Source organism: Danio rerio, chromosome 12 (assembly GCF_049306965.1).
Source record: "Danio rerio strain Tuebingen ecotype United States chromosome 12, GRCz12tu, whole genome shotgun sequence".
Classification (NCBI taxonomy): Eukaryota; Metazoa; Chordata; class Actinopteri; order Cypriniformes; family Danionidae; genus Danio; species Danio rerio.
In genome coordinates this window covers 26118008-26133651 of record NC_133187.1, presented here as the reverse complement: position 1 = coordinate 26133651, position 15644 = coordinate 26118008, and the positions used below count along the sequence as shown (strand labels likewise).

At 37.8% G+C, this 15644-nt stretch overlaps 1 protein-coding gene across 47 annotated transcripts in view; it reads right to left on the bottom strand.

Moving 5' to 3' along the window:
• The window catches only part of nrxn1a (neurexin 1a), a 296707-nt gene extending 281548 nt beyond the window's left edge, over positions 1–15159 (bottom strand). For 18 of the 47 annotated variants that reach the window (XM_073917771.1, XM_073917796.1, XM_073917756.1 and 15 more), the window contains exons 1-3: positions 14758–15152; positions 11201–12491; positions 1021–1050 (exon numbers count right to left, since the gene is read on the bottom strand). In XM_073917771.1, the coding sequence (XP_073773872.1) occupies positions 1021–1050; positions 11201–11912 (742 nt within the window). In that variant the 5' untranslated portion in view covers positions 11913–12491; positions 14758–15152. 47 annotated transcript variants of the gene reach the window in all.
• Positions 15160–15644: the final 485 nt, after the last annotated feature.

The window sequence follows — 15644 nt, the reverse complement described above, 5'->3', positions numbered from 1 at the left end:
TGTCTATTCCTACACAGTATTCGTTGAGACATCATAAAATGGTGCAAACTCATTTTCATGACATCACACCTACCTTCCAGCCGCGACATATTTTCAGGCAGTGACACAGAAAATTCATTGAGACTTCAGTTCCACAAACACACAAATAAACAGATGCATGTGTAAAAAAAAGCCACAAGAATATACATGAAGAGCTTACAAAGTTAAACTACATTATTACAGAGTATGAAAGAAGCATTATATACCTTTTCTTTTCCCTATGATATTGATATAATGGTTCCATGAAGAGAAAGTCCAGAGAGATACAGGAAAATACAAAGGAGAGGAAAGAGGCAACAGTCAGAAACATGACCGCGTGTTAGATTCAGAGACAGAAAAAAATGAAAGGTTACGTTTAGAAGAGACTCCATGCATTGCGGACCCAAAATTAAATAAAGAAATAAACTAACAAGAGAGGGCAGGCAGTGGAAATGGAAGCTTCCTGTCGCAAAAATAAAAAACCATGCCAGAACATGACTATGAGAGAGATGAGGGAGAATGCATGAATATCGAACAGATGGCTAATGCTTTCCAGTTTTCAGAGCTGGAGAATACAGACGAGCACATTTACAAAGAGCGAACAAACCCCTGAGAGAAGTCTCTGTAACTCACTTCATCCACTGGGTTGAAAGTTTTTTTTCCCCCTCTATATGAAAATGAAGTTGGCAAGCAGCAATGGAATAGCGGGGCTGTTGAGAGGAAAAAAAACTCAAGCGCAAAAGAAGCGGCAAGATGAGCTGAAGGAAAGAGAGAGCGAGCGAGAAAGAGGGAGACAGAAAAGAGGGTGGGGGAAAAAAATGGAAAAGACCAAACCATCCATTGACTCAGCGCCAAGCCAGAAAGAAAGCAGCCCCAGTAAATCCCTACCAGCGGTGAAGGGGAATGAGGAGGATTCAGCACAAGGCAGTGAGAGAGAAAAAGGCAGAGAGGATGGAGAAGGCTGATGGAGGCAAAAAGGTGAGTAAGAAATTAAACCCATACCTTGGTCGCCCATCATCAGGTGCGCAAGACCTTAAGGGAAGACAAGAGCACAGTCAGCACAAAGAACGGGATCATGGGAAGGTTTTTTTTGTCACATTGACACACGGACATCGTCCGAATGGAAGATGCCCGCGGTACGGGGTGGGAAGGGGGGTTTAGGGTCAAGAGGTGAGGGAGAGAGTGGGTGTGAGGGAACATTCAGAAAGCATTTCCTCAACCCAGCGGTTGCGATGCTTTATAGGTCACACTTGAAAGAGACAAATCTAGATTAGAAAAAAAAAAAGAAAAAAAAGAAAATCACTTCGTTGCCGCCAAACATCAAGCATGTCGTCCGCCTGGTCAACCTTCCACAGGAAGAAGATGACATACACAGATTGGATCTTAAAGTTGCATATATTTTTATTTAAAGCTTTGCCACAAAAATATTGATGTAATAACAAAATAGCTAACGCTGGGATAAATCAAAGTTGCCCATTTCATCTTTATTAAGGTGAGCCACAGCCAGAATATAGAAAAATACAAATGTAGACCTCCAAAAGAATAAATCTAAATGGAGAATGTATTTTTCAGTTTAATTATTAACTCTGTTAGTAAGAATTGGCAGATTTTCCAGTTGATCTACACCACTTACCTTCATGATTGCCCAGATTTTCCATTTCAGCGAACCTTTCATGCCATTTATTCACTCTATGTGCGTCCCAAATCGCATACTTATACACCATTCTACGCCATTTTATAGTATAAATAGTGTAAGTAGTGTGTTTACACTGAAAACTCTAAAAATAATGAGTGCACTTTAAATACTCGGATAATGCACTTATTCAACTGGTAAAATGAAGTGTAAAGTTGGACACTTCACACACTCAACGACCGCAGCTTTGCTTATGTAGCGGAAAGTGCAGAGCTTTCGGGCACTGATGTTGGATTATTTTATTTATTTGGATTGTGAGAGCAAAATTCTTCTACGAGAGTGATTATCGTACATCCCGATGGTAAATGCGGTTATACTCATGGCAGGTATTATTTGGTAGTTTGGTCATTTATTTCACTAATTTGGCAACCATTAAACGTCATCTGGGACATGGTCTGAATTTCCGCTTATTAAAAGAATGGTAACACTTTATTTTGATGGTCCATTTGAGTATTAGTAGACTGTCGGCTTAATTTCTGCTGATACTGCTGCTTCAACAGACAATTAACTGACTATAAGAAACTTTGCAAGTAAATGTCAACTTACACTAACCCTAACGCCAACCCCAACACTAACCCTAACAGTCTACTTACTGTATAATATAATGAGAATTAGTTGGCATACAGATGGAATGCAACTTAAACTCAACATACGGACCATCAAAATAATATGTGACCAAAAAAACATTAGTGTTCCATTTAGGATGACACTACATACATATACTATGCTGTTGAGTGTGTAGGTGCAGAAGTACATAGTGAATTTGAGCATAGTCTATAGTGTGCAATTTGGGACGCAGCTTCTATATTAGATGTCTCAAGCTCATAACGAAGCTAATCATGTGTCTGCATCTTTAGAGGTAATTTAAACAAGATGGCATCCATTTTGCTCCAGCCTCTGGTTTCTGCTTAGCAGAGCACACCGATTGAAGCGAACCACGTGTTTACTGACAACCTCTAATTAAGGTAGTGCTCTTAATAACAAAGCTGAATGCAGTTGCATACCTTTTACCTGTGTGTACACCAGTTCCATCTACCGTTTGCGTACCATTATTTAAATCAAAGAGGAGATAGAGAATATTTCTAAAAGAAACGGTTGAAATATGAAGACAGAGAGAAGTACATGAGTAGGGAAAGGGGTTGGATGAAAAGAATAGAAAATAAAAACCATGTACCCACCTCCTACATAGGCCTCTTCTGGAGGGGCGGCCGAGGCGTGAAGAGAGAGAAGGAGACATTGATTAAGAAGCATGCAGACTGGAAGGTGGCCCAGCCTTGAGGATTACCGTGGTTACCATGCGTCTTATCATCCTGTGCCCAGGCCAAACATTCATTACCATGGAAAAATGTGGAGACATGAGGGTTTGTTTGACTTTAAGTGTCCTCTGTCCCCCTCAAGATCTAATCTCTTTATAGTACTCTTAAAGTGTGTTGTTCCATGGTGAGATGATGGTAACACGTTGTTCAAAAGCTGATAAAACACATGGTGAAATTAAGTCTTAACAGTATCATCAATGATTATGTGCAAGCATGCAAACTGCAATTAAAAATCAAACTGAAAGAATGGGTGGAACCCCTGAAAGCTACGATTTGATTTCCCAGAAGTGTTTTGTACAAAGCAAAATATGCTGTTTTCCCTCAGGAGATATTGAAATGGTACATTAAACGTCAGTTTGTTTTTCGTTTGATGAGCTTTGAAGGACTGTTCAAAACAATTTGTATCTTTTGAATGAATATTTATCAATCTGAATGGCATTCATGGTGCTTGTGAGGGGAATTTACAGGGGCTAGATGGGAAGCATGCACGTGTTCAGAAATAAAAATGCCGGTATATGATGCAACATGAACCTACTAAGAGAAAACAACATCATTCAGTCAGGTCAGGAAGAAAGAAATGTACAATACCTGTATATGCATATGCATGTCATGTAATCACCCCATTTACATAGAAAATTTGCATTTGTTTATTTATTTAACTCCAAATTACCTTTTGTTTGTCCTGTTCTAAAACAAAAAGGGTACATTACCTTCATTCATGCATTCATTCAACACACCTTTTACTTCTGGTGACCCTGGATCAACTCACCCAAGACCCCCTAAAAAAGTGGACTTTGCTATCTTAAAGTTGAAACATCCAATCCTACCTCCTTGTATTGCGTCTTGAGGAGGAGAAAAATGACCCGAGACTTACCGCAGCCGGTTCCTCCACCAGACCAAACACAAATTGCATGCACCACTACTGCCACAAAAAACAAAAAAAAATGCTGATGAAGATATGAATAAACAAAACAAAGGAGAAAAAAATCGTTAACGAAAAAAAAAAGCGTGCCATGCCAGAAAATATGACAAAGAAATATTCAGCTGTTAGTGTTGCGGTGATAAATGACAGGTGATTTTCTATCCTCTCTTATCAGCTTATGAAGAGACTGACAAAACCCTGCTTGCCTTGACAAATGCGCAAACTCATCCCACTGACAGCTTGAAGGCATTCAAAATAACACTGGTTAAACCGACGCTAACTAGCTCGACTCCACAGCAGTTTAAAAGCACCCGCTCTATTGATTTTGTGTTCAACCTATTCTGCGCACTGCAGAGATATACGTGTCACGTTCTCTCTTACAAAACCTGCCACGACAAGGCCGAAATGTAGATATACAGTATCTCTGTGTATGTGTGTGTGGCTTCAGCAGCCATTTTGAAAGAACACCACACACACATAAGCACAGCCTGGTCTTCTCAGAGTCCGGCTGACCGAACAGCGGTTGTATTTACATTTCACTGACTGACAGATCAGGATCATGTAGCCTCTCCTTAGCACTGCAGAGCTCACACAGAGCCAGCGACATGCAGGCTTTCATCGAGCTGACAGCTTCTTTTAAGTGCTGGCCTTGCATACTGCCCCCAAATTTGGCAGAGAACAAGAGCTAGAAACTGAGGATGACCTACACGCACATTATTCCAGCTCGAGCCGACGCAGGCAGGGGGCAAACGCGATGTGACGCCAGCGCTCATGCAGCCCTTTACAAACAGGACCGCAGCTCCAGATGCTCGATTAAAGCATTTTTCAGGAAGTCAGTGTGTGTTATTGTCAAGCGTATTGGCCTAAAGGGATCGCATGACGAGCGTACGCTCCGCATAGCGCAGCGGCAAAGTCACTAAAGATCTAGCTGTCAAAAACAATTGGCGAAAACTTCAAAAAAACTGTGATAATGACCATTCGGTTGGAACTGGGTGAATGTAGGGTAAGGGGTTTCTCTGAATTTAGATACAAAGAGCAGAAAGCACTGGTAAATATATATGCAAATCAACAGCGTTTATTGTAAAAGCTTCTAAATATAGTGCTACGACGTTGATGTATTGTCACTGCGCCAGTGATGGGGATTTTAATCCTCTTCACCAAATCTAGTTTAACATTTCCCCCACAGGGAGCAATGTGCAGCATGTTCCATATTGCAGTCATCTACAGTACAGAGAGATTAGTGAGCTTAGTCCATCTGGAAAGGGTTCATCCGCTACTGATAGGGGAATTCTCAATATACAGTGTATTTGACACGGGCTCCCCCTCCGTTCAAGATTATCAAGCGATGGTGTCGGATCAAAGAAGGTGAAAGTCGATTGCAAGACACGGGGAAAGACCATGAGTATTACAATAGTTAAGACATTTTATGTTGACTTCCCTTAATTAATAGTGTTTTAGCATTTTCGATCAAGATTGTTTGTATTGAGTTAATTTATTAAAGAAAGTGTAATGTACAATGCATTGTGATTTGAAGAGACAGACCAGTTAAAATATATATATTTTTTTACATTATTTACTCAATTTTGACTTTTTTATACTTTTTATGTAGAAGACAATATAAGATTAAACTGTTTTACATCATTCCTTACATCGTTTCCTCTTTGCCTAATTTATTTATTTTAATGTTTCATATTGGACAAATGTATTTTGGGAGAAAATAAACAGTTTAGAGACAGAAAATGGGCTCGAACTTTTATAATATTTTATACTGAAGTGCCTGCATTTCCTGTTTTTATTTATTTATTTTTTTTTTATGTACATAGGGCCTATAACTTTATGTTATTATCATCGTCATCAAAATAGCAGTGAATTAAAAAACTAATGCCAGTTTATATTTCCAAATTAACTTTTTTTATCCTGTTTATTTTTGTTGGATTTCATCTTACCGGAATCTGTTTTAATGATTTAAAATGCTTATCTGATTTATTTAGCACTTCATTCTGCAGTGGCGACCCCAGATTAATAAAGGGTCTAAGCCGAAAAGAAAATGAATGAATGAATGAATGAATGAATCTGATTTTTTTTATTTTATCAATGCATTTGTTTTAGGAACTTATGAAATACATTTTTTTTTACTTCTCAAATTTCCAACGTGCAATCATACTTTCATATATTCATCCATAATTTTGTGATGAACCATTTTATTCAGTTAATTTAATTTATATGACTGGATTTCATGATATTTTTCCACATCACAGAAATATTACCAGCATTGTTCAAATTTCCTTAATTTATGTAGATGTTGTAATGCAGGTATTGTGTGCATGTCTATTGACTTAAAGAGACAGTTCACGTAAAATAAACTGTCATTCCTTCAACATGTTTAATATTCTGTGACTGTAGAATACAAAATACATATTTTTTCAAACAGCGTACATCTTTCAGTCAAGCTATTTTTACTAAAGTGACTTATATAACCAAGTGAATTCATCTATTTTCAGGTATTTTGACCTATATTTTTAGCATTTTCGCAATTTAAATAGGTATTGAAATCCATTGATTATAATTACTCAAACCTGTATTGTAAATTGTTTTCAATGGAACGCATAAATAGTTTTAATCCATACAGTAAAGTACAATTTAGGTTTTGTACTGGTTCCTATAGATGGTTTAATTGTTTTAACAAACAATACACAAATAAAGGATTCAAAATTCTATCTAAATATTCAATCGAAGGCAAGTTCTGCTTTTTTAAAACAACACCAGGGCAAGGAATTGGCAGAATAGAATTTTATGGCTGAAGCTTGTTTTCTGTCATCTTCAAACAGCCCCCTGGTGACGTGATTAAACAAGTCACTAAAATTATCACGCTGATGCACCCAATTAAAGCGAGCCCTTTATTTTGTTAGCAAAAGGGTTAATGGGCGTAAACTGCACTTCGCTACCCTCATTCATATGCACAGGTCCAATAGCAAAGCATAGAAAAATCCATCTAAAATATGCTTAAACGACACAGTGCACAGCCAGGAATGGACCCTTACAATGTTAGCTCCACCGCAAAGATAAGAGACGAGCTGAAACAATCTAATCGCTGTTGTAAACAAGCCCTCCAACACAATCCAATTCTCCAACCAAAGTCTCCAAGCATACGAAACCGCACGGACGTCAATTGCAGATCCCTTACAGCCATCTTTAACCAGGGAGACGGAGCACATTATACAGTTAATAGAGCATAAAGATAAGGTATCAATGGCTGCAAGCTGATACAGAGTAGACCCTTTTGGCTTTCCAATGCAGACTTGTAAGAGCATTAACCATAATAACGCAAAATAAGGCCCTTTCTCTAACCCCAGCAGGGCCAAATATCTCATTACCCGTAGCAGTGGTTTTCTTTGCTGTGCGGACTGCCTTTCCTGCTGAGAGCCCCACACCTGCTTTGCTAAAGAAGGTTATTACCACAACTGCCTGTCGAGAGAATGACGGAGTGGACGTGCAGAGAGAAAGGACATATTTAATCCACACACCACCCTTTCCTGCCTGAGATCTGCAAACATGTACACAATCTCTCGTGATGCTTGACTTTTTTCCTTGGCTACTGAGATAAAAGCGCATGTTTCTGAAGCGAAAAATAGCAATTCATCAATGAGCTATTTAATATGCAGCTACTAGATTTCCATCTGCGCTGAACACAAGCCGGGGTGTTTTATTGGCAACGATGGTTGCTGGTCAGCTAACAGATCACCTCAGTCATGAAGCTGACAACACACCAAATGACTGAATGGAGGCAGAATGAGTCAAAGTGGCCTGCTTTCTCCTAAGCAGGGCTAGATTTGCATTAATAACTGAAGCTGGGACAGATTTAGGCTAAGAGGAGTTTAAAACGATGCTGTTGTTTTAATGAACACCACGGCAAGCCTATATCTGGTTTATTTGATGAATTAAGCCATCATAATGGCTGGCGTGTCCTTAACAGTGGCATTTGGAGATTAGTCATTGCGATAATAAATTATTAAAAGTGAAAAAAAATCTAAGACCTTAGGAAAGGTCAGCTTTTTTTCTGAGAGGGAAGATTTTCTACAGAGGGGAAAATGATTTATTGAATAAAAAACAACATCCAACATCTAAATGTAAAGTTTAGTTTAAATGTGTGTTGACCATTCAGTTGAATTTGTTTTTCTTTTTAAAATATTTCCCAAATGATGTGTAACAGAGCACGGAAATTTTCACAGTATGTCTGATCATATTCTTTCTTCTGCATAAAGTCTTATTGGTTTTATTTTGGCAAGAGTATAAGCAGTTTAAAAAATTTTAAAGTCATTTTAGGGTAACATTATTAACCTCTTTAAGCTATATATTTTTTTCAGTTGTCTACAGAACAAAGCATCGTTATACAATAACTTGTCTAATTACCCTAACCAGTGTTATTAACCTAATTAACCTAGTTAAGCCTTTAAAGTTCACTTTAAGCTGTATAGAAGTGTTTTGAAAAATATCTAAAATATTATGCACTGATATTATGTCAACGATAAAAGAAATCAGCTATTAGAATTCGGTTATTAAAACGATTATGTTTAGAAATGTGTTCCGTTAAACAGATATTGGGGAAAAATAGGGGGGCTAATTATTCTGGGGGGGGGGGGGGGGGGTGGGGGGGCTAATAATTCTGACTTCAACTGTATTTCCAACCTAACTGATTATTTTTTTTTTATAATTTAATTACATAAAAATTGCATTTTGAACAAAATCCTAATGTTTTGAGCGGTTTTCAACTGTCACATTTTTGTAAACAGTATCATTATTGTGTCTGTGTAAACTACAAAAACATGATTTTTGTAATTTTCATAAGATGTACAGTACATGATTTGTTTTTTAATGTAATGGAAAACCTTTACATCGTAAGCACATCATTGCCATAAATATTCAGTTGCCCGTGTTTCTCTGCCATTTTTTTCTTTGTATTGTTCATTGAAGATTCATGGAAACTTTTTAACTCTCAAACGGTTCTTTAAACTGATTCCTGTGATTATTTTAATATTTTTACATTAGGAAAAGCAAAATGGTTCCTAGTTTTTTGCATTATAATTATTAAAAAAATAAATAAATACACTATATTTAACAAACTATATTTCTTATTCACAATCCCTTGCACAATTTGTATATTTTATACCTGTACTGTACATACAGTGGACGTCAGAATTATTAGCCTACCTTTGAATTTGTTTTTCTTTTTTAAATATTTCCCAAATTATGTTTAACAGAGCAAGGACATTTTCACATTATGTCTGATATCATTTTTTTTCTTCTGGATAAAGTTGTATTGGTTTTATTTTGGCTAGAATAAAAGCAGGTTTTAATTTTTTTTTTTAATGTAAGGCCAAAATTATTAGCCTCTTTAAGCTATATATATATTTGATTGTTTACAGAACAAACCATCATTATACAATGGTTTGCCTAATTAACCTAACCTTCCTAGTTAACCTAAATAACCTAATTAAGCCTTTAGATTGCCCTTTAAGCTGAATACTAGTGTATTGGAAAAATGTCTAGTAAATTTTCATTTACTGTCATCATGGCAAAGATAAAAAAAAACAGTTATTTGAAATTAGTTATTTGAACTATTACGTTTAGCATACATTTATCTTATGTTTAGAAATGGAAAATCTTTCCATCAAACAGAAATTAGGGGAAATATAAATGTGGGGGCTATTAAATTCAGGGGGGCTAATAATTCTGACTTTAACTGTGCACACATATCGACAGTTTACTTTGTCCATCATGGATCGGTTAAAACAAATAAACCTTTTGGCTCCTGTCACCAAGCCAAATTCCTTACTAAAGCTCTTCCTGATTAATGTTTATTAGTCCATTGATCAACTAAATCATCAATTCAATCCAAAGTGGGGATAAAGGGAAAACAGGCAGCGCCAGCACCTAACACCTCTAGCCTCGAGAAGATTCTCTAAAATTAAATAAAAATGCTAATGATTCAGAGCGACACGTCCCGTGGCCTCCACCATCTCCACATATCCTCATGTGTCATCCAAAAGCGCGTGATGGAGGCCACTCAAAGCTGCGTGGGCAGGTCTTTTCTGACTCACCCGCCAAAGATGCGCATTTATACCAGCACATTGGCTGGAGAGCGGCACATCTTGCTTTAAAGCAAGCTGCCGAGCATCTGCGGGCCCTGCCCTTTTGTCGTAATCTCATCAAATCCACTACACAATGTATTTCTCTGAGAGACCGTACCACGACTGCTATTCTAGTTTGAACATTTGTCAGTGAAACGTACTGTCTCTCTGTTGTGCTTCAGGAGGGCAAAATTTACTCAGTGGGTATGTAGTTTCCTTGGCAACATGGTGCCTTTACGGCTTACGGCCTAACCCAGACAATATCCATCAACATCAAGATCAGTCCACAGAGACGGTTGTAAAAATGAAGAAAAAGATGGAAAGAACATAAAAACAGTGAAATCGGACACCAAGGGAGTAAGTCAAACTTGGAAACCAACCAGAACATACATATTCAAAAGGGAACAGACTTTACATGGAAATCTTAAAGTGTTGATGTGCATACAACCATCAATTTTCACACAAAAAAGAAGCAGAAACGCCCCCCCCCCCCATTCATTTATTTACATCATCATTTGTTTTAATTGCTTATGTTGTTAAAATAACACTCTAAGTGCAGTAGTGGAGGTTTACTAGTGAAGTTGGAATAATAAACGCTTTGTTATGGTTGCTGAACGCTGTATTGAGCATGTCATTATTATTTTTTTTCCTGTGATGTACTAGAATTGCAACTTTGGCTAAGTCATTACAGTGACTCTATGGAACATCTGGCTAATTACGTAATTAGAGCATCCAACCCCTTAAAATTCCGAAGGAGAATAATATTCAAATCACCATACTTCAATCATGGGCTTGTGTGCATGTATACAGCATCATTTTCATACTTAATTGTAATGCCAGTGCAGTGTCAAGAGTATATTAAGTTAATTTGGCTTCTCTGACGTCATTGTTAGCAAAAACACAGGGTGTTTGTGGATGCTCTGAAATAGGCACTCTCTGACTGTAATCTAATCATGTAATGTATTGGGCCTGTATGTGGAGGCCGGGAAAAGACATGATGTAGCATGCACTGCCTCTGAGGAACTAGTGCAATGTTGAAAACTGAAAAAAAAAGAAGTGAAAGGGCTGTGTTTGAAAAGACATTTCAACACCTCAACGGAGACGACGAATCCAGGCCTCTTACCTTCACTGCAGTCTTTTCCCTGGAATCCCGTTTCAGAGCAGTCGCAAATGGGCTCATCGTTGACAATGCTGCAGACTCCTCCATTCAGGCAAATGTGGTCGGCTTCGCAAATGTCGCTGTTGACTCCATCGCTACCGATAAGCACCGGCTCCGAGCCGTTCACTCTCAGGTTGGTTATCCATCCTTTGTAGGGAACCTCATCTTTTATGGCTGAAGATGTGAGGCGTAATGCTACAGATCGCAGTTCAGGAGGTATCCCCCCTAAGAATAAATGGCTGAAGACCGTCATGTCCCTCCGTTTCGACTTTACCTCCACCCACTTGATTTCTTCGTCCACAACTAAAGTAGTGTTTTTGAAATTCCTGCGCAAGGTCACGGCGTGCCAGCGGCTGTCATTGACGGCTGTGTCTGAGAACACGGTCGCTGGCTCGGCGCAGAAGATGGAGAACCGCAAACTGAGTCTACCATTGTGGATGAGCAGTTCCAAGAAGTCACAGAATCCCTCGTCGTCAAAGTACACTAAAAGTCCATGAGCGCTTTTGGTCTTCATGTTGAAACTCATTTCGCTTTCGCAGCAGGCGTTCCACATGGGAAACCTTGCCCACTGGCCTTCTGCACCAGTGAACTCCATGCTGGCCCCCATGTCGACAAGGCAACAAACCAGTAGGCCTATCCAGATTAGATGTGCACCGTTCCGCATTGAGAAGCTCATTGTGAATGGTAAAGGAGGTAAGGACTAGGAATACAGCTAAATTGAAAACTAAAATGCTTCGGCTCTCTTAGTGATGTGCTCCTAAAGTGTAACAGAGCTCCCTATGACGTGCAGGACTGCTGTGCATTTGGGTTAATTTACTCATTGTTCACTGAGAGAGGGAGAAGGCCTGGGTTACGGCCAACTCTTATTCAAAATTCTAGATACAAATCAATCAATAAAGAGACTCGCTAAGGCCCAAACAGTAAAAAAAAAATAAGACTGCTCTGCTTTAAAAAAAAAAAAAAAAAACCTTCAGTGGGATCCAGGTGTGCTACAGCGGGGCCAAGTCATCAGAGTATCTATATAAATTACAGCCATGTGTAGTGCTGTACAGCAGAGAGTTCATTAGGGCTATGTAGGGTCATTAATGTCAGGGTCATTTAAGTCTAGTTAAAAGTCATTGTGTAGGCCTAAAGTCAGCACTAATGAAAAGTAGGCAAAATGTACACTTTGCAGTGTTAACGTGCAGGCCCTAGTAGGGCCCTCAGTGCTCACAAACCTTCAATTCACATCCGTTTTGACAGATTGATCCATTATCTGAAAAGAATAAAAAAGTAAAATCTTAATTTCTTTAAAGGAAAAGTGCAAAAAAGATGGCCTTTTAACAAAAAGATAGACAGCATACACTCAGTTCAACGAAGCATACACAAAACCACAATTTCATAGTGATATTGATATTGAAACTACCAATTTCACGCTGATATAGATTGCATTAATCTTCAATTACAACAGTACCGTTGATTTGCAATTCTGTTTTTTTCAGACTATAATTCTAAATGATTACAATTAATGTTTCATGAAGCATAAAACTCACCAGCATTTCATTGCTTCATGAAACTTGTTATATTCTTTACAAATAATTATTTTTAAATAAATACTTAAATCACCTTAATTTGAAGCCTAACCTCTCAGTTTCAGATCTACTGTACATTGGGATAAATATAAGAGAAAGATTGACTGACAAATAAAAAGGTACAAAGATGTTCTCCATTACAAAATAGCAAGCACATTCATTTGTCTTATTTAATTAGCAATACTTAATGTGTTTAAAGCCATGTTATGTTCACTTTAAAGAAAATTCCTCTCATGACATTTGCTCTTTAATACCATGAAATGTTACAGCTGCTACAAACCTGTATGTGCAGTATACTTATATGTACAGTAACAAACCTACTGTAAAAAAAACACAGCGATGTTGTCATGGCATCACATGGAGCATTCTGCTTCATGAAACTTGTTATACTAAGCGAGGATACTAAGCTAACATGGCATTTCCACAATATACATATTATCTGATCATTTATATAACTGTAAATATGCACTGTAACAAATTTTTAAATCTTTTTTTTTTTTTGCAAATAATAAACACAATTGAAAAAAATTTAAGAAAAAAGCATTTAAAATGATCTTGTTACCAATTTTGTACAAAAATTTAATGACACAACCCAACGTCAACTCTATCACCCCCCCCCCCCCCCAAAAAAAACTAAATGACAGAAGATTACATTAAATACAGCCAACAACTTACACTTAAAATTATAATTTAAAAATACAGAATTATATTATATTATATAATTCTGTATTATATATATATATATATATATATATATATATATATATATATATATATATATATATATATATATATATATATATATGTATATATATGTATCACTAAAATCAAACATTAAATGTGATGTCATCTGTTGTTTAAATGTATATTTAATATTAAACATATTTGTATTGGATTGCATTTTTAAATATAAAATAATAAAAGGTAACATGGCAATGTAAGGCACCTTACACTTAGCCAGTCCTTACTGTGGTATTTTGCATTCTTTCCTATAACAATCAATAACATTTTGCATCGTATGTAGACAAGCCAGATGTAAAGGCAATGATATTTTTCAATTATTCCAGCAAGACAATCGGTAGACCATAGAAAGACCTAAACGCTCGGCAACATCGCTAGTGTGTAATGGGGAAATCTCGTTTGATTCAGTGAACCTCGCTTAGTTCAAGTCCTGCATCCCAAAATGAGCCCAGGGCGGGGGCTTATCGCGCGCCTCTTAAGCATTAATGACACTGCAATTGTCTGGCCTCTGGGCTGTCTGTCAACTGATCTCAACCAATCATTTCATGCTCGAATTCCTATGTGTTTACTGTCAGGTTTACAAGGGGGCTACTTAGCAAGATAACAACCGACCCCTTTCACAGATGGATCTTACACAACATATCATGCGCGATTAATGTACAGGAGGGCAGTCTTATTTACCGTATTCGCGAAACGATTACGGTAATGTCTCGCTATCGGGTAGTACTGTAGATCTGGAACAATACAATCATCCTAATAGCCTCGCGCATAAGATTTACAGTCTCTCTAGGCGTGATCCTGAACCGCATATATGGTTTGAAATCAAAACTTTCAAACACTAACCATTTCGTCAATCCCTTTTCTCCCTTTCCCTTGATTAACATCGGCTATGACTCAGATGCGCAAAACATAACCAATAATCAAGCACCATCTGCTCGAACTGAGAGAAAGACACCTTTAACACGCCTCTCTTCCCGACGCGGAAGACAGGAAAATAGGGAGTCATCAAATATCGCTTAAGATGAAGCAAAGGCCAGCCGTAAACACGAATGAATCGGTAGTACGGCACAATTAAACAGAAATCGAGCCCAGCTGCATCATCTCACCTGCGCGTGACTGCATTGAGCGCGTGAAGCGCAACCCATAACTCTCACAAATAACCTTAAATACGCCTTCAAATCACACTTAAGCAAATCTTAATAATTTTACCTTGAGAAATGGACCATCGTGCGCCCCTTAACAGCTCAACCTCACCGACGAACCTGGTTGATTTCCTCCACATCGATTCAGGCTTTCATCTGATGTATATTTAAGAAAAAAATCACTGCATCGGTGTCGAACGAGCATAAGAAATGGCAACGATAAAAATTGCGTATGCGGATCTCCAAAGTCCCAAAAGATTAAAAATCAAAATCAAAAATCAAAACGGAGCCAACGAGCAATTAATATTCAGTACAAAACGGTTCATGCTTACGAAATTCTCCTGTGTAAATGACAAGTTTTTTTTTTCTCGGCATATATATAAAATTGAAGATATCGCTCCCTGTTCTGTGTGCAAGACAAGGTGCGATGTGTTTCTCAGGCGAGCTTTGCCAGGGACTGTCAGCACATCGCGTCACGTGTCTCCCGGTTAGTGTGTGTGATGGAGACGGGCGGGGCGGGGCTGAGCGCTGCAGCACCTTGGACAGCGCTCACCGTTATTAGCAACTGCACATACAGATGAGCAAACTGCTTCATGTCTGCTACACAAAGCCATTTGCTCACGTTCTAAATTAGAAACGTGCGTGTTGATTGGTAATAATAGCTGGGAGGACTCACTTTGGCGCATTAAATGTATTTTATAAACAAGTACAAGGGTTATATGTAGGATTTTACTTGGCTATTTAATTAAACCTGTATACGTGTGCACCCTAAACAGTGTCTGCATTAATATGTAATGATGAATAAAATAATGATTTCAACATGACTAATTTGGCCATATGTATGCATACATGCACGATTTTTTTTAGCTAGTGCAATGTTTATTTAAAACAATTCTTTAAAAAAAAGAAAAAAGAAAAAACATCTACAGCAATTAACATCCAGTAACTTACATT